The 21,284-nt window shown below is 37.1% G+C and overlaps 1 protein-coding gene across 3 annotated transcripts in view; it reads left to right on the plus strand.

The window, feature by feature from the left end:
- The window catches only part of LOC306987877 (uncharacterized protein), a 108,921-nt gene that overhangs the window by 79,243 nt on the left and 8,394 nt on the right, over positions 1-21,284 (plus strand). The window contains exons 2-4 of one of the 3 annotated variants that reach the window (XM_079592492.1): positions 16,034-16,294; positions 16,871-17,167; positions 20,806-21,141. In XM_079592492.1, the coding sequence (XP_079448618.1) occupies positions 16,249-16,294; positions 16,871-17,167; positions 20,806-21,141 (679 nt within the window). In that variant the 5' untranslated portion in view covers positions 16,034-16,248. Of the gene's footprint in view, positions 1-15,913; positions 16,295-16,870; positions 17,168-20,805; positions 21,142-21,284 lie in introns of those variants that run through there. The other 2 variants (XM_079592491.1, XM_079592493.1) reach the window with 2 other exon arrangements.

The following is a 21,284-nucleotide window of genomic DNA, read 5'->3' on the forward strand; positions in this document are numbered from 1 at the left end:
TTAACTCATTTGTAATGAAAAAACACTCTTCAGAGGTTAAAGACACAATATACTGTACACAATATCAGGCGGAATAGCTGCCCTAAACTAAACCCCTACAAGACATAAAGTGCTGTCACCATCTCACACACTCATGCTAGATACACATATGTTAACTGCTCATTTCCAATGTTCGCTTTTTTTATATTAACTCTAAAAGTATAATATTTAAAGTTCAAATTAGATTTAAACTTCACATTCTCCTGTAGCTTTCATATAATTTTACATCTTTGAAATTTGGCCTCTAAAACCGTTTCAAATGTTCTATCTGTTCATTATTCATTTTTCTTAAGAAAAGTCAGCTGGGTTGTTTTTGTTCATTATCATTATTTTGTTTAAGCTTGCCTTACCAGGCCTGATAACAGAAAGACAGACAGAGTACCAATCCTTTCCTCCACTCAGCAGTCTCTCATACTATACACAAATAATATTTTTTAACAGCCTCCTAAGACTGAAACTTAATTAATCATAGTCTAGAACCCTTAATAGTTCACAAATGTTAATATACAAATGTTTAACTCAAATTAGAACCATTACAACAATCTAAAATACATTATGCTATCATTTTCTAAGGTTATCTTTAGTTTGAATACTTGTATAAATTCTCAATTCACCTTTATTATCCAAACTCTACAAAAACTGTCTTAAATTTTAGTCCCCACCATGTCTCATGATCTTCAGGAGTTAAAACCATCCTATAGACATATTAGTTCGAAATCAACTTCTATAATTTTCCTTGCCCATAAGGCAACAACATCATGTTCCTTATATAAATTAATAAGTTATGTTACTGTCTCCCCAACAAATAAGGACAATCACCTCATGGTCTCAGCTGGCTCTTGAAAGCACATTTTCCATTAGCTTTTTATCTATAATTTCCATCAGACTTGTCACAATTGAAAACAAGCCATACAGTGAATTGCGGGGTTTTTTCTCTGGTGAGTGGTATAGAGGAACTCACATTTTCTCTCGGTCAGACTGCCGCAACTCATCACAGCACACCTCACCTCCAAATGCTCTGCTGACCCCGGTTGGCCTCCAGTAATCAGCGTTCAACTCTCATACCTGTCTCACATATAACACCTCCATCCGGAGGTGTCCAGTGTTATTGCGTGACCTCCCTGCCTTAGGTATAGTCCCCTGGCCAGGAAGATCTGCCCCGTCGTTGGGTAGGCCACTTGTACCCACTGGTGAACCCGCTTTGCACATCACACAATCAGTTTTCTTCAACAGAACTCAGCTGCTTTCTGGAGCTTAGGAAAGGCACATTTAAGAGTCACCTGCATCTGGACTGCCTAATAAATGTTAAGGGAGACAGGTTAATAACAACAGTATTTAATAACAAATCTGTTAGACCTGTCCGAATCAACAAAATCTCAGTGAACTTTATTCACATCGTCTCTTCATGTACATCTATAGCCATGGTCATAGGTCCTGTGTCATGGTGAAGGCTAAGATCAGACAGAGACATTACTGGTCCTAAAATAACAAGTACAAAAATGTCACTTCTGTCATTCAGGTCTACATCATTATTTTAAAGACTTCTTTAAAGTCATTCAGTTTTACAAATCTAAAATATTTAAGTACAAATTGCCCTCTGAATGGCAATGATTTCCTTTAACATGATTTCTTTTAACATCTCATTATGCTATAATTTTCAGCTGAAACACTGTGCTTTACTATAAATAGCTTATTGTCATGACAGGCTAAGATAACAGCCTTCTGACATTGAATGAGAGCGAGACTCTGAGGCCTTCAGGACTTGGTACACTTTTTGTCATACTAAACATTCTCTACTTTATCTTTTAATTCTAGCCCAGTTTAAGGCACCTTTGCCAGAAATGACATACGTTTTCAATATAAAAATAATTTTATAGTTGTCTTTTACTCTTACAGGGAATTTTAGACATTACAAATTCCCTCTCAGATTGAGACTGCCATACTGGCAGTTTCAGCCAAGTCCCAATCTTATCTTTTGAAACCAAAACATCAGCTTCTAGCTCCTTCATGGTCACCACTACCAAGCTGTTTGTTTAAACAGATCCCTTTCTACACATTTTTACTTTAATATCGTCATTCAAATCCTGTTCTACTTTCAAACCCACATTAATACACGTCACTTTCACATTCCATCAACTTTCTTTTACACCTTTCTGAGTGGTCATTTTCAGTTACTGCTAAACGCAGCTGACCACAATTAAAAAACTCTCTGTCCCCTTGCCTATAGTTCGATTACCTTGATTGTCCCACTCAGGAATGTAAACAGAGCTGATAAGCAGTTCTCTCTATTATTTGACAGTCCACCAGTGGCGGATTCTATCACACTAGCCAAATCATTATTTTATCATTATTTTTGGCAGAACATTAATTTTCTGCACGGAAATACATAAATTGTTTCTAAGTTGTTTTCACAAAGTTTCTGTTTAACTTCAATCACACTTGTCCAGGGGAAATTATCCCCGACCCATAATTTCCTTTATAAAACAGACAATGTCTTTTCTTCAATGACTTAATATCAACAAAATATCCGACATTTTACATTATTGAATTCCAAAATCTGTCTTTACATCTCTCTAATTCGGTAGTATCATCCACAACACTGATTACATTAGCAAGTACACATTTAACATCCGGAAGCCGGGCTGAATAAGCACGCGCTGTTGCTGTACTCCCAGCATAGCTGGAGTCTTTAGGTTCAAAAGACAATGGTCAAACCAAAAATAAACATAATTTCACTTTCTTTTTTACCATTAAAATATAGAATTGTTCCCCATTTTGCTTAATGAAACATTCATTATCTTTATATCATGTTAATCCCTGTTAATCATACTCAATACCTTATTATTATTTTTAATCTGAACCTCACTTTTCATACCATTTCTTAATCTGACTTAACAGCCGTTCATATATAGTTTCATAAATTTTATCAGAAATGTTATTTTCATAACATACATTTTCTACAGTTGTTTTCTTCTCAAAATGGTTAGTCTGCCGATTCAACAACTATTATCATTACTGTCTCAGTCCCACTTATCCTACTTACTGTTTTTACAGAAACCAAAATATCATATTACTCAAATCTCAATCCTTCACAAAGACAGCCTTATTGCTGCTTGCTACTTCAACTTTTGTTACAAACAAAATCTTCTGACATCTAATGTCATGCATCCATCTAACGGATGAAAAATAAAAACCCTTTTATCAGTTATATTCAATCTTACTATATGGCAATACATTCTACATCGACTCTCTTTTATCTGCTTCAAGCCAACAACTCATTGTCTTTTCACACTTTTACACACGTTGAACGCAGACACAACAACCTTTGTTTCTCACTGCCCTGTTCAACTGATTCCCGCACCATCTTTAATCTTGTGGCGCTCAATATCATACATTTCTGCCCTTAATTTTTATCTCATTTGACAAAACACCGGTGTACCAAAATTTCGCAAGCTTGCTTTTGAGACTTCCCCATATTGGCCGCTTATCTGTTCTCTGTGGATTTCTCTTTTACGCGCGTACTCTTTATTTGTCAGGCGTCCCCGACAAACCCGATCTTTCTTTTAACCCAAATCGGACGGGTTACACTATTAGTGTCCTCCTAATTACGGTTTACCAAAAAAAAATCTGTTACGATTCTCTTGGTTCCCCCTAATTAGCCTCAGCACCCAAAAATAACTTGCTCCGTGGTGGAACAATTAATTTCCAGGTACCTATCTGTATGAAATGTCTTGGTCTGTCACAGTTCTCAATTAATTCCAGATTATTTATCTGCTAGAAATATCTTGTTCTGTCACAGACCTCAATTAATTTCAGATTATTTTCCTCGTATCTGTTTGAAATATCTTGATCTGTACGTAGATCTCAATTAATTTCAGATTACGTACCACAGAAAACAGTTCTCAGCCAATATGGTTCAATTTCACTCTTCCCCCAATTAAACTTAATTGAATTATACATTACCCAGAGATGTTTTGTTCTGAGCCACCTTGAGTTCTTTTGATTCCAGTGTCCGATTCTCCCGGCTCTGACATCGGCCGGCCTCTCTCTCTTAAAGGGGTCATGACATGTTTTTATTTATTTTATTATTATGTTCCCTTAGGTGCAATTATAGTATTACTATAGTTTTTTTTACAAAAAACTTTTAAAATGTAGTGATTTATGACCTTTTCCCACCCTGTTTCTCATCCTCTGATTCAAACAGTCTGTTTTGGGGGTGTTTCCCCTTTAAGAGTTCAGTGTTAACGCCCACTGTTATGATTGGCTAACGTCAGTGCCTATGCATCAATTATTAACGCCCCCAGCCAGAACATTTGCAGATTCGGCGCAACTGTTTAGTAGCGGGTGATGCATGCGAAGCGATGGCTCTTGCAACGATAAAACCTTATTATGTTTGAGCCGGAATCAGAGGAAAATGAACCATCACCACAACAACGAAGACTGGATCAGCCCGTGTCCACATGGAAAGTGAAACTATTTTGAATTAATAAAAAAAATTAACCCGAGACACTTGAAAACGGATTATTGTTGCATAATTATCCTATAGCTTCATTTGCTAACAGTTTAACATTATTTAACTAATTCCAATGAAATGATAGGGTGTACCACGGACAAAAATGCATGCACAGACAGGCCATCTTAGAAGATGCAGCATTGATAAAGGCAACATTTTTAATTTTCTATCACATGTAGGCCTACTAGAAAGGCGACATATTTTCAAGATTCTCTTATACAAATCTGTTTATATTAGCCATGGTAAAAAGTAAGTTTGCGTCGTCGTTATTGAGCCCAGAATAGTCGGCACGGACTTATCTTTGAGCAACAGTTTTCTGGCAAAGCCAAGCATCATATTGGGATTTTTTCCTCAAAACAGTCATCCTTAAATGTATAGAACACTGCCGTGACTGGGACGTCCGCAAAAAATAAAGTTCATCCATTTTTCCCTGACGACTGGATCTTTCAGCGTATTTAAAAAGTAGTTTAACGTTTTAAATACATTACTTACAGTTTGCGTCGTCGTTGTTGAGCCCAGAATAGTCGGCACGGACTTATCTTTGAGCAACAGTTTTCTGGCAAAGCTCAAAACAGTCATCCTTAAAATGTATAGAACAAACGCTTAAACTAACACTGCCGTGACTGGGACGTCCGCAAAAAATAAAGTGCATCCATTTTTCCCTGACGACTGGATCTTTCGCAGCGTATTCAAAGATGTAGTTTGTCCACAGCCAGGAACAGCATCTGCGGCGTCGTGATCTCCCTGTACACAGACCCACTCGCTGTCCGGCGACTGAACACTTGTGAGGCGCGCGGCGCGCGGGCGCGACAACGATACGAAGTGAGCGTAGTTGTCTTGCGCTTTAAGCGTAGCTGTCTTGCGCTGGAGGCGGTCATATGCAAACGCTGGTACGTCACTTCGTACCGTGACGTCACTTCTTACCATGGATCCAGAACGAGCTGTATTTAGAGCTTGATTAAATAAATGATTCGTTTATAATGGGGAGGACGTCTTAAGCTATGAAACTTGCAGGACGTTTTAATGGTACAAAGACCTCTTATATACCAAAAGATCAAGGCAAATTTGGTTTCTCATGTCATGACCCCTTTAAAGGATTATTTTGTATCTGGCTAAATTGCCTTTGTTATTTTCCTTTTTTAAGTTTTCACGGTGTTGGTGCAATGCACGCTCGTCTGAATTAAAGTACACCCGTATGGAAACACTCCCAAGCCTGTTTATTCCGAGTTGAAGGGCTGCTACACTAGTTCAAATTAAGATTTAGTTGTTTAACTTTGCGCTTTAAAAATACAAGCGTTTTCGTTTTGCACAAGTGCATTGCATTGGAAGCCCTGGATATAAGCCTCCCTCTCTATCTCTCTTAAATATTTTTGTTCTCTCTGTTTTGCCGTTTAATAAACTTTATACACAGGTTTCTTGTATACAAACAATACCGGATGCGCGCGCATCCAAGAGGCAAGACCGCTATATGTTATGCCGAGTTCTGTAAAAGAACATTGTAATTAACGTAGATTTCGCATTGTTTGTAAATTCTTGTTGACTCAATAATAAACTGCAATTTCAGAGTTGAATCTGTTTGCTTGTGTTTCATTTGCATATTAATATAACATTATGTAAAAAGTTAGTTAGTTGACTAGTATGAAATTGTCCAACTAAGTTTGCGAATCATAAAAACCTGACATACCCTATGCATTTAGGTTAGTTTACAGCACAACAGCTCCGCGTCATCTCTGCTTCTGCTAGATATAGCCGTAAAGACTGTTGCTTTCTGCCTCTTAGATGCGCGCGCATCTACGTGATGACGTTGCACAGAAACCCGTGTATACATTTTAATTGAATAGTGATTGTGTGACCTATGATGAGGGAACCTCCATACCCTCCATAATGATAGCCTAGCGATGTCATCAGGATATATACTGTATGTATATGAATGTATATGTATTGTGATTTAAAGAATATAAATATAAATCGTAGCCATAGTTTAAATCTGAAAATACTGAACACTTTATTATTGACAACACACTCTAAAAAATGCTGGTTTGTTTCAACCCAATTTTGGGTCAAATATGGACAAACCCAGCCGTTGGGTTAAATTTTTAAATTACATTTTAACCCAACGTTTGGGTTTGTCCATATTTGACCCAAAATTGGGTTGAAACAACCCAGCATTTTTTAGAGTGCATGACGAAGCGTTTTGACTATCTTGTTTGTGAACAATGACACAAGGACTATTCATTCTGATGGCACTAGTATGTTCATTCACATAAATACTGACTTTTGAGAGATGAACTAGGGATTTTGAGCAGGTTTACTTCCATTGTGTGGAGCTGCTAGTATGAATTATTTTTTTAAATGCATTTACTGGTTTAAAAATCTTAAGGATGATTCAAAAATGTACCAAACAAAGTGACTGAGAAAAACTGCAAAAGTACACTCAGGGGAATAAGTTCACAGTTAATATCAATTTCAGGCTAAAACCAATGCAGAGCCTAGCTCCAAGTCAATGAACATTTGTAAACTAAAATACATCTAAATTAGATCGTATAGCAGACGTGCAGACGTGCAGACGTTATCCACACGTTAACTTCTAACGTGACGCCGCCGTGACGTCTGTATCAACAGGTACACGTTATTGACGTGCCTACGTGACGTGATTTTTCCGTGTACGTCTCCATATAAAACCAATGGAGACGTACACGCACGTATTCACGTGTGTTATCTGTCGTGCTTGTCAGTCTCGTCGGCGAATGACACATTTGGAGCGCTGTGTGTGTGTGTGGCTCTGCCACTGAACAATTGTTAAATGTATAGTTTACCCATAAAATTAAAATTTTGTCATCATTTACTCGCCCTCAAGTCAGGCGCGCGGGAAGTCATTTTCGACAGGGGGTGCTGGCGGCGGCGGCGGGGTGGGGATACTGACACACAATCAGAGATAGTACAGTTTATTCCCCGTGTTATACAGTTCTGCAGGCAGGGGCGTTTGTTTATAAAACAGGGTGGGTCGTTAGGCAGCTTAGGGGGGTTCGGGGGCATGCTCCCCCGAGAAATTTTGGATTTCTCGGACCTACATATGTGCATTTTAAGGTGTTTGAAGGCCAACAAATTGGAATACAATAGAAGCAAATAATGAATAAAAATACGTTTATTTGTATTATGTACAAACTTTTGTTTCGTCATGTTTTCATAGCTCAATAGAGAGCCTAAGTCCCGCCCCTCCGCTTCCGGCTCATGGGACCTTATTTCGGAAAAAATATGTATGGAAGTCAATGGCGAGAGATAACTTATCTTTTTATTCCGTCTGAACTGTCCCCTGAACTACACATATGATGTTTGTCAATTTAAAAGGTAAATATGAAAGTCAAGAAAGTCGCAGTTTGTCATAAAACAGAAGAGTAACGTTTAGTTGTATGTGAAAATCGCTCGATGAACTACATCTCTCGTCTCGCACTATGTAGCCTACGTCACAAGATCCGTTGCTCGTATGTGTGTATTCTGGCTCAAAACACGAGTCAGGCATGACGGCGTAACGTTAGGATTATAATGTAAGACTATAGAAAAAATGACAGACGTTAGCTTCAGTAAAGTTAGCTTCATTCATTGAGAGAAAAGGTATGACGTCGCATGTGCGCCTTCTGGGTTTGTAGTCTTTGTAATTACGTATTTTCACAGTCTTACAGCTCAACAGTTTTACATCAAACTGCGACTTTCTTGACTTTAAAATGTATCTTTTAAATTGACAAACATCATATGTGTAATTCAGGGCACAATTCAAACGAGATCAAAATATTTGTTGTCTCTCGCCATTGACTACCATACAATATTTTTCCGAAATAAGGTCCCATGGTGGTCGACCGGAAGGGGAGGGACTTAGGCTCTCTATAGCGTTTCGGTGTGCTCAGATGTGCGCGCGCTGCGGTCGCTAGGAAACATGCACAGACGAGGACATGGATTTCTGTCGCGCGGGAATGTTTATTTTAAAACAACCACAAGTAGATTAAGTGTTCATAAACCGCATAACGGCCAAAAAAAGGCCTAAGTGCCACAAAGTAACAGACTATGCAAATCTGTCTTATCCGAGGGACATTCTTAAACGCTTAACGATCCTTTATATAAATCTGGGCCTGCATGGCGGCAGGAAAAAGACGCAGAGATGTAAGACACCGTGTCTCTACCTTACGATGATTTCGGTACACCAAAGGTACCGGGAAGTTCGCCGGCGGGAACTACAGTAGCTTGTCCTGCTCGTAGTAGTTGCGCAACTTGTGTGTGGGCCGTGAGTGTGCGTGCTGCGTAGGCACGTCAAGGCACATCTGATTGGCTAATACTACACACTGAAGATAAATTAAATAATTTTTAATTAAATAATAACTAAAATGATCCATCTCTTCATCCCACACACCAAACGTGACATACAAAATGTCGTGGAACAGAAACAACAACCAGAAATATTTATAAGCTATCATTTTATTGTCATCACAGTTAGCCAACAGGGGGTGCTGCAGCACCTGCAGCACCCCTAGTTCCCGCGTCCATGCCTCAAGTTATTTCAAACCTGTATGAGTTTCTTTCTTCTGTTGAACACAAAAGTAGATATTTTGAAGAATGTCAGTAACCAAACAGTGACTCTATACTTGGACTTCCATAGTAGGAAAAAAAAGTTCAAAAAGTCACTGGGGTCCATTAACATTCTACAAAATATCTTATTTTGTGTTCAGCAGAAGACAGAAACTCTACAGGTTTGAAACACCGTGAGGATGAGGAAATGATGACCGCATTTTCATTTTCTCTGTGAACTATCCTTTTAAACAATTCAATGAAAGATTCAGTAAAAGTTTGACAGAGTGAAACCAGGAGTGGACATTGGATTGTTCTCCACATCAGGGTTATTTCTCCTGCACCGCACTTGTAGTTTCCTGCTGACTGGGTTTGAGTTCCTCACTGTTGATACACATTGACTGGCGAGTATATCGCTAAACTTAATATTTGAATGGAAGTTAAAAAATAGTTGACAGCAGTTATTGTGTTTTTAGCAACAAGTAAAATCAACCATCACTTCTGTATCTTATATTAATTGAGGTATAACATTTTTTTTTGGATCGGGTTCGATTTTCTGCCGGTTTTTTTGCATCCGTAGCATTTTGAGAAGTGTTTTACAGTTCAGAGCCTCCGCATGACGAATACAGGAAAATGCACATGAAGATTTGGGACTGAGTGTGCAAGGACTTTTATATTTCCTGAAGTGGTGGATTCTGGAATCCAATGCAGCTTAAATGTATATCTAATGAGTGATTATAATCATTTTTCCTAAACATCACATGAGTTGAATGACTTCTCTTAAGCTTATGATATTTTACTCTGTTATAGAAGTTACTGGTGTGATCACTGAAATGTTCTTTTCATGTATTCTCTAATATCTGTATTTGATATGAATGCGGTAACAGTGCTTGGATATTACAACATATTGCTGATCTAACATTGGTGAAGGGTGTAACTGCTGTGAAAAACTAATGTACAGAGGGAGGCCTACAAACTCCTGGAAAGTCTTGAAGATGTCTTCTGCCTGATGAAACTTCTTCAATTAACTGCACTTCTGACTCTGGATCTTCATTCATCATATCTGGTACTTGGGTCTTTAAATATTCCTAACACTATACATGATTTATAGATGTAAAGCAATTCGGTTGATAATCAGTTTTCAGTTAAATTCCACAGTCATTTATTAGCGTGACACATATTTTTGCATTTGCGGGAATGCTACTTATTAAAGGGCACCTATTATGACATTTAAAATGTTCCTAATGTTGTTGTGGGAGTCCCCAACAACAGTTTTACATGCATGCAATGACAAAAAACACTTTTGTTGTCGTATAATATGCATTTAGTTTTACCTGATTTGCTCACCGACTCCCAAATGATTCGTTCAACGACTCGTTTTTCAAACCCCTCCTATGCGCGACGCTAATCTGCGTTGATTGGTCAGATGACCCAGCAGTGTTTACAGAGATAATACTTATTGTTTAACACGGAGTACAATGATGCTTTTATCAATTAAATTGTATTATAATAATGATTATAGTCCACTGCTTTATAGTTTGTAGTAAAAAACGAAAAATAATATAAAGAATTTAATGTTATGTTAGCGAGCATAGCCCAGAGTTCATATTGTAAAAGCACAATCAGTCTTTGTTTGCGTTAGCCCGATGCATAAACATAACGTTTTTACACACAAAAAAAATGCAGTTACGTTACTGAGGTATTACTCTATTCTTTAGACAACTCCGAAAACAACGACAAACACTTCTCATATCTCAATACAATTGTCATTGAAGACCTAGAAGCTAAACGGTGCTTACACAACAAACAAAATAATTATTAAGCATGCTACATAAAATATAAAAGCAACAATTATTAATAACACTTACAGTGATACGGAGGAGGAAGCTGATGCAAATACACTTGGAACTGAACCTTCCTTCAATATCAGCCGGCTCGCGAATCCAAGTTTGATTGCATTTAAAAAGCAATCGTCTTCAAAATGACGCGAACAAAGCACAAGGCTCGGACTATACTTATGTGGTATAGTGAATTGTAGCCACTTAGTCTTCAAATGCTCCTCCTTGGGCAGATGAAAAAAGTTTGCTTTTGAGCCGCACTTCAGAACACAGCGTCTCGTCGCCATGATATTTTCCCTGCTGGCCTTGGAGCGCAATAAGTGGGCGTATCGTATTCAAATAACTTGACAAGTTGACGTCATCTAGTCAGAGAAAAAGCTTCGGTCTTCTAACGATTCATAAAAATGACTCCGAGTCGACTCTTACTTTTGAAAGACAATAACTTTATATACGGTGCACTTTCATATTTCAAACTTTGCAGGATGTTTTTGTTCACTTAGATCTATGTTACACACTACATGAAAGGTAAATTTCAAAATTCCATAATAGGTGCCCTTTAAACAAACAGAAAAAAGGCAACATAACATAATTTAAGAATAAAAATGAAAACTGTGATCAACAAAGTAACGTAAAATGGATGGAATTAAATAATAAAATTCAATATTCCAGAATATTCATCATTTTGGCCACCAGATGGCCCAACACACCAGATTCAGGTGATGAATGATCCACTTCAGAGAGCATTGGTAAGCAAAGCTTTGTTTCACATTACTAAATAATTATAGACCACACATATTGTTTCAATTTTACTGATTAAACCTCGAATATGTCACAATATTTATGACATCTGTTTTAGCTCTTGTAGCTCTGACGTCATTGACCAGAAGAACAGCAGCAGCGGCAGAAGCCACGCCCATCAGCGCAGTGACGACCAATCGCAGCACAGCTTCAACTGAATCACAACAGGGGGCGTGGCCTTCTGGGGGAACTTATGAAACAAATGATAAATTAAATTGAGATTTTCAACCAGCTGACTTTAGCTGTCACAGGCTCAAAATTATTATTATTATTATTATTTTTTTTAAATAAGCCAGATATCTGCACTATCTCCTTTTGTGCTCCACAGATAAAACAAATCAAACCTGTTCAGAAAGCCATGAGAAAATGATGAAAGAAACTCATTCATAATATCTGGCATCTTAATTTATCAATCTCGGTAAAACCAACAAATTAATCTGTGGTACCTGCACATGTGTGGCAGTGTGATGATGTCCAGATGTGTGGTCTGGTTGCTGATGGGATTGTTCAGCACACAGGTAGAGAGAGACTGATGCTGATGTAGCCAGTCAATTTAGGCATTTTAGTTTTTCATTTTTTTTTTTTTTTTATGTGTAATAAGAAATGTATATACTGTTAACTTCAGCAAAGCTTGTTTTCAATGTACTGTTTTCAATGGTTCCGATCGAGAGTTCCTATCAATTGTTGTATGTGGGGCTTTAATTAGTGGGACACCTAAGAAACATGATGATGATACCAAGTATACGTCTCTGCGGAACAACAAGAAGGTGTTTCCCAATTAGTGGGCGTTTTCAAACCGGTCTAGGCATTTTCCAACCATCCAATCAAAACCGTACGTATTCGGAAGCCCTTTCAGAAGCGGAAATGCGTTATTATTTCTCCTTTTTTCTTGATTTTTACTATTAGTCTATATCGCGACAACATTTATGTCAAAATATGTGTATAAAATACAGGCTACAGTACCTATTTTCCTAAAAAAGGAATTCTTTCATAAACCAAATTTCCCGTTCGTATGTCAGATATAGGCTACAAGATACAGATCTTGTATATAATAGCCCGTGAGTGTGTATTATATTGTAGTCTATAATATTCTCTCTTACCTGCCTGCAATTTTTCTCTAAATGTAAACCTTAAAAGCTAAAAGTATTAAAAATGACTTTATTACACAACTATTTATAATTACATTAGTTTTATTTTCGTTGTGTGTGTGTGTGTGTGTGTGTGTGTGTGTGAACTACACAACATAAATCAAGTTGTAACGGTGATTAACAAGGAAAATTAATTGCAATTTCCAATAAAGTTACCAAATCCTACTGTAAAGCAATGGTGAAAATTAATGTATTGGTCTTTCTCACCTGTATTTTTCAAAATATTATATTTATATGTAATGTCTGCTATTTAAGTGATAGGCTATTTGTTACATTAAATGAGATGTAAAACGTATTGACCTTTAAATTAAGGTAAAATGTGTTAACTTAGAATAATGACTCTAAAAACTTTAAACATTAGCATCACTTTATTGACCGTAAAGATACTGTAACCAATATGATGAAAAACTATATTGATAAATGCAGCATTCTCTAGTCTACTTAATGTAATAGTAAAAAAGAGACAATCCAATAAAATAAGCAATAAATGTGGCAAGTTCAAACATGAGGAACACATTGCATGAAACATTAGATGCTTCCTCCAGCCTCATAAACAGTCGTCTCCACAGTATCCTAGGAAGTCATCAGAGCCAAGGGAAGTCATGAGGGCAAGGGAGCCAATTGCAACATCACCATCTTGAAGCACAACCTCCAGTAAGATTTCACGAAGGACCAGCGGAGGAAGCTATACATTAACAAAACATAACAATCTGAACTTCTTGTGGTTATGATTCCCTTTTTACATTTTATAAATTGAGTAATAACAAATATGCCTCCTGTATGTTCAGGGGTTGGTCAACAGTTGCCACTATGAAGGGACAAATGAAGAACATCAGTAAATGACAGTCAACATTTACCATAAATAATAGAGCACCTCAAACAAAATAAATCATACCAGTTTTGTGTGGCTTGTCAGTCCGCCTTCTCTTTCTTTGCTGGATTTCCATGACCAATCTTGATAAATTTATGACATAAAAACACATTCATAATACAGTATATCAAGTTTCATTGCATGAAGATATGACAACTAAAAGTCACACTAACTGTAAAGGCATTTTGCCATCCTTGTCATTATTTTTTAGAAAAGGACTAATAACAATAAAAAAGAAAGAAAGAAAGAAAGAAAGAAAGAAAGAAAGAAAGAAAGAAAGAAAGAAAGAAAGAAAGAAAGAAAGAAAGAAAGAAAGAAAGAAAGAAAGGAGTCAAACACCTTGGTGGGAATTTCTCCATGTCTGACTATAGTTGGAAAAAGCACAAGTTTATCAAAACAATTCTTAAACGTACAGAATGTTTTTTAATGAGCTTGGAAAACCCACCTCTGAAAAGTCAAATGTTCCCCCCAAGATGACAGAGTATTACTGCAACATGAATGATGTATTAATAACTGCACATGGGTTTAATTCTGACATGGCACCTGCAGAATCAATAGTAGCCATTGATCCTACCATTAGAATGAAGACTCCACAGCTGCAAGACATATCCAGTCGAGGTATATCCTAGATATAAGTAAATTACATATGATATAATTTTTAACTAGTACCACTAAATTCCTAATTCATTCAAATTTTAAATGTCTGCAAGGTGGCGCTGTGGTTGAGGCTTTTGTCCTCTCCGCTGAATTGTGATGTGCTGAATAGACAACAAATTCATCCATTTTAATTGAACAAAAGTTTCCTCCTCTGTACATAATCATTTTACATTTTGTCATTCATCCATTATGTTAGTCTATAGGTTTGACTACACATGTGAGGTATTCATGGTTGCTCTGATATAATGAAGAGTGTTGAACATCTGATCTCACTGCTAAAAAAGGTCAAATCATGTTTCTATTTAAATCTAGTGGTCTGCAGAGGTTTCTGTTAGGGTTATGTTTAGGGGTACATAATGGGTTATGCGATATAATATAAATAACAAAAAAATTATAAATATTACATTAAAATTTATATTAAAAATAATAAAATTAACAAGCAATGCTTTTTCAGCTTTTCTGTGGAGCTTTTCTTGTTTTCTTACAGCGCACCTCACACTCAAACACCATGGTCTGGACTGAATGAAAACGTCATTTATCCAAAATACTATAGTTTTTAATATTTTTTTAATCAGATACAATTTGCAGTTAGATTAATGTGCACAACACTTTCCCTAAACTGTATTTTGTTATTTTTGTATTTATAGTACATATTAGTACCTATACCCCCCGGTTTCACAAACAATTTTAAAGCATAGTCCTAGACTAAAATTTAAGTCTGAGCTGTTCCAAATGAAATAAACTTGCACTGAGTGATCTTAAAATATATCCGTGCCTTTGTTTTGTCTCAAGATGAACACCAGTAATGTTTTTTTTTTCTAAGCATGTTTATGAAAATTATTTAAATGTCCTAACGTTAATTGAACTATGGACTAATCCTGGTTTAGGCTAAACCCTGTCTCTGAAACCGGGCCATAATGTCCTGGGGACATAAATGGCATCTACTCGGTGGAATAGCCTATTAACATTTGTTTACAACTATTGTTTTCTAGTCTGACAAGCTAACTATTTTGTTTATAGTAGCTAGAATACGCCGACAGGAAAAAATTAAGCGAACTACCACTATCAACACTAAAGTAACAAACTTATGCACCAAAAAGTTAGCGAATGTTGGCTAATGGTTAGCGAATAGCGATAGATTGTAAGTGGCAGACCTCTTGGAGCTTTTCCTGTCTAACTTAATCATGTTGCAAGCAAATTTAACTTACACAAACTAATTAAAACGTTAACTTAGACAAAATGAGAATTTACAAAAATCCACTTACATCCATATGCAGGACAGGTGATCTCTCTCCTGTCTCCTCATTTCACCGCTTTATCACTCATATCTGATGGGAAAAGTGTATTCAAGGATTAGGAATCGCCCACTCAAGTTTTAGCAAACCAGGCAGAGAGGTTGTAAAACGCCTAGCCAGTTGGAAAACGCCCCCAAATTGAGACACGCCTTTTGTCGCTCCGCAGAGACCTCATACTCGATGATACACACTCCTGTACAGTAGGTGTCGGTATGCACCTAAAAGTTGGTTGCAATCCGCCATTAATCAAGAGAAGAAGATTCAGCCATTTTTTACTTCGGCTTTTTATTGGTTTGATTTTGAAATCAATAAGCAAGACCAGTCTCGTTCAGCATAATATAAATAATCAAGATATAGGCCTACTTCACCAATAAATCTGCGTAAACGTCTACGTGTTTTTTTTTTCTGTTCGTCGTGTCGTACAGTAACGTTATCTCTCTGGCTGAGGGCGGCTCAAAAACACTCAGAGAACAGAGGACTTTAATAACTCTACGAATCATCTACTATCCCCATCACTCATCTCTACATCAACATGAAGAGCGCACTTACACATGTTCTTTTCTTATTATTTGAGATCTGTAAGTGGTTTTTTAACATTACTGCAGCACTTTCGTTTTCTACACACTGGAAACGAGCATTCTTATTTTCCTATTCTTTGAATTTCAAAATGTAACAACTGTGATCAGGACATATTTTGTATGGTGCACAATAACGACTAGGCTACATGATATTTTAGTCGGAGTATACATGATAGACACTGGCAGTGTTCACACTTTCAACGTATGGCCACAACATTCATTGAGTTCGATTAATCTAATGCATTGGATTCAATTATATTGTTTGTTTGAGACGAAACTCAAACATAGCCTAATAATTGTATACATTGTAGGTTATTGTTATTAAGATTGAGTTGTAAGTTTGGGATACTCAAATGCTCAATCTAAATATTTTATATCACTTTAAATATATTTATTTTGCGTTTGTGCGTGCGTAAACCTACATGGGCATAAACAGAACACACTCAGATTTTAATGCAGACTGCAGAAAAACATGCAAGATTTAATCGTACCATTGATCAGTTGACAAGACTCGTGATTTCTGAGTGTTTTTATATGTTTAATTTCTGACTAAGTATGTTTCTGGTTGTTCTCTAGGTGTGTTTGGTGATGCAGAAACCATATCAGTCATTGAGGGAGAGTCTGTCACTTTACACACTGATGTTACTGATGTACGGAGAGAAGATGTGATAGAATGGAGGTTAAATGGAGATCTCATTGCTAGAATCGAGGGTGACTCCATCAGAACTGAAGGGGCATCCGGAGACGGACTGCAGCTGGACAAACAGACTGGAGATCTCAAGATCACAAACATCAAAACCACAGACTCTGGAGAATATAAAGTAAAGATCAAAAACTCCAAAGGGTCCTCAGAGAAGACATTCAGTGTCAGTGGTGAGTGTCTCAGTTTTTTTTATTTAATAATTGCTATTTACATAATTAACACACTATAAACAATTTAAATTCTCCACAATGTTTTGTTACAGATGTAAAATGTTACTGGTAAACTGAGTTTCAGTTTTATTTATGAATAAAATATTTGTCATTATCTGACAAGAAAACTGACAAACAGACCATTTAATATTCAATACAATTTCTTCTTTATTATAAGGAAATAAGGATTTCATTTTAATTCTATGGTAATATGATCATATTAGTACAGTCACCAGTTGGACTTAGTTTTCTTAAAAAGACAAACAATATATGTAATTTAAATAATTTTTTACTCAAAACAACAGTGAGACATTTTGTATTTTTGAGATGCATTTAGACGAGTAGGTCTAGAGGTCTTCTGATCTTGAATTATTCTAATATAGATAACTAAGACTGTCTGTATTTCATTGCCTCTCTACCGCACTCTGTACAATGACAATAGTTGAATCTGATCTAAGCAGATTTCTGAATATTCAGTCAATAGTTACAGAAGTCCAAGTTGTGTGACATCTCAGATGAAGTTTATTGTGCAAACAAAAATCTTATTATTAAACAAGAAAAAAATTTTTTTTGTCTATAATGTCAGATTTCTAACTATAAATAATCCCAAAATACACCAGAGACTCACAAGTTTGCATTAAGTTGACATTTCTGAACTTGGTCTGAGTATTTAAAGAAAAGCCTCAAGAGGCTCAGCGTGATTTATAGTTCAGATCAGCCCGTGATGCTGAATGTCCTCGGACGCTCAGCATTATGTGTTTTTTCTAATGTCAGGTATGCATCTTTTACTCTTTACTTCAGAGTATTTAATATTTTGTATTGATTATCTTTAAATTGATTCTGTAATTGGCATGATACATTTACCTGTCTATTAATTAATTGTTACATTTGGATTAGGGCTGCGCGATTTTGAGAAAAACCTAATTGCGGTTTTTCTGACAAATATTGCGATTGCGGTGCGATTTTTGCGTTCGATACTTTTAAGTGCATAAAACCTAAAATTATGAATAAAATGTGTTGTTACTTCGACACAGAGGGTTAAATAAACTACATACATAGTGATTGAGGTAATGAGATTGTTTGATGCTTCGTGATTATTAAATACCTGAACTAAAATACCAAAGAATAAGAAGACATAATGGAAATTAACTTAAACACTTGGTCATTTGTTTTTAAATTCTTTAACACTGAAAAATAGAAAATGAATTCTTATTAGATTTAGATTTACAATTAGAAAAACAAAATAATTCTGTAGTCCACTGCCATTTACTGAACATGAAACTGTTATATTGCACACATTTTAAAATAAGAGTAATAATATAATAAAATAAAATAAGTAATAAAATAATAGAATTACGGTGAAAAAACGAGACAACACAGACTCATATCAACAAAAATACTAGGCCATCTTGGTTAATGTTTCAGAAAAGTTAAAATGAGAAGAGTTACAGTATTTCCTTTAGGATTTTTTTAGCAGTGGGGAAAGGTCTGTCCAAACAGCAATCACCCCTGATGCTGAGCGTAGCCTATGCTTGCTAAATGGTACCCCTGGAGCCTGTTCCTTAAATCTGTTTACACCTATAAAATAATTTTAAAAAATGAGTGATGTGAGGGATTATTGATTGTCAAACAATCTTTTGGGTGCCCGCAGCCCGCTCGCAGTGTGAAGTGTGTGTCCGCGCTATTCTCTGACATACCCGCTCGCAGTGTGAAGCGCGTGTCCGCGCTATTCTCCGACTCCGACATGCCCGCTCGCGGTGTGTTTTTACGCTTGTCCGCGCTATTCTCCGACATGCCCGCTCGCGGTGTGTTTTTACGCTTGTCCGCGCTATTCTCCGACATGCCCGCTCGCGGTGTGTTTTTACGCTTGTCCGCGCTATTCTCCGACATGCCCGCTCGCGGTGTGTTTTTACGCTTGTCCGCGCTATTCTCCGACATGCCCGCTCGCGGTGTTCTTTATCAATCAACCAAAGCCGGTGTTGTGCCGAATTTTGACCCCCGCCAAATTATTACCCCCCTAGCATTGGTAGGTTTAGGATTGGTTGTGGGGGAGGGGTTGGGATTAGGGGTGGGGTTAGGATTAGGCAATCAGGTACTGACTTCAACGAGGGGGGTAATAATTTGGCAGGGGGTCGAAATTCGGCACAACACCGGTCGCGGGGGCGCCGCCCTCGCCATCTTTCCATTCACTTCACTTTTGCTATTTAACCAGAGCGAATGAGACGAGTGCGTCACGTGTGTCAACGCGCCTTTGGAGAGAACTGAAAGTGACCGCTCGGCTAGTATCGATACTTCGGGAAAATAGTATTGGTACCGTTCAGATATTTCAGTATTTTTGACAACACTAGTGTTAGCTGCTTTGCTGCTGACAGAAAGCCGGAGCACTGCATACAACCTTGTTTCCATTGCCATTTCTAATTGGCCAGGAACGCGAGATTGGACCATTTTGATTGGCTAATAGGTTTGTCACTCAAATGTCAGAGGCGGGGGAAAAAACCTCAGACTCCTGAGGTTAGGTTATTGCGGGAGTTAAAACCTCAATATCGATGCGATAAAGGTTAATCGTGCAGCCCTAATTTGGATTTATTCTGACTTACTCTGAAATTATTGATTGTAGTAGATTGTTGCATCCATTGTTACCGCAAATCTGTGTCAGGAGAGTGACGGAATAAAGTGATTTCAACCCTTTTTTCACATAATGTACAAGAGCCTACATGGTTACATTCACTATAATTGTTTTCATAGCCTTAAAGGTGGGGTATGTGATTTGCAAAACGGCCGGCAGATTTTGAAAATACACAACTCAAATGGTCCTACCTTCTTTCCTTTGACTCCACCCATTCAAAGAACATGGACATGGATGGGGGGAGGGGGGAAGGTACGACCGTTTGATTGACGCACTTACTGTCCAATGATTCTAGGTGGTCTTGGAAATGATTGGCTGGAGTTTTTCGAGTCCTGCCTGTTCCACAGATGATTAAATTGCTTCATTTTTATTTCAGTGCTTCTAACTCAGTGGCTGTAAGTGGGTTAGGAATAGGATTTTAAGTGATTTTGAAAAAATGGCCAAAAAAGAGAATTACATACCCCACCTTTAAATATGAATATTGTTTGTAGGACAACATGGAGCAAATGTAAAATAAATATACCACCGTATAAAGACCAACATTTGTGGTTAAAAAGTATATAAATTAGTTTTTTTTATAACCGATCGTTTCGCAATAGATAAACCCTTATTCCTCGGCTGGGATCATGTAGTGAATCTGTGGTAGATTTTTCCCCTACGCACCTGACTTAAATTGAACAGATAGGCTACTGCATTTCCCATTACCCATTTAAACTCGCATAAATATAAAAAATGTGTTCAAAAACTAATTCGAATATTTATCAAAGCAAAGTCTGTTACAATGTGTGTGCTTTCTCCATCTGCTTTGAACCAGATAAAACAAAAAACAGAAAAACTGAATAAATTAAATTTAGCCTGCAGAAAGTCACATGATGTTTATTACACAAGACTCCATAATCTTCTGTAAATCTCTTTACTGACAGTGTTATAAACATGATAACTGACAGAGAAACTCTTCTGGTTTGTTCTTCAGCTGTCAAGGATCCTAGTTTTAATGGAGTGACGGTTGTGGCAGTGACAGAGGGAGATTCTGTTGTTCTACACGCCGATACTGAAATACTGAAAGATGATGAGATACTGTGGAGGTTTAGAGGGAAAGATGTTATTGCTAAAATGAAAAAAGATGAATACATCTTCTCTACATATGATGGTATTGCTAATGGGATATTCAGAGGCAGACTGCAGCTGGATCATCAGACTGGAAACCTCATTATTAGTCACATCAGATTCAAGACCTCTGGACTTTATGAAGTTGATGTCAAGAGGAGAACATACACCATACACAAGGCATTCAATGTGACTATTACTGGTGAGTCACTTTAGTATTTAAATGTAATCATGGTTGTATTTAAATCAGCACTGGAAATAATTTACATACGTTGATGTTTACACAAAAACATCAAGACAAAAATCTGCATCTAAAACTGTTACTGTAGTATTCATTGGTAACCA

Source organism: Phoxinus phoxinus (genome assembly GCF_949152265.1).
Source record: "Phoxinus phoxinus genome assembly, chromosome: 20".
Lineage (NCBI taxonomy): Eukaryota > Metazoa > Chordata > Actinopteri > Cypriniformes > Leuciscidae > Phoxinus > Phoxinus phoxinus.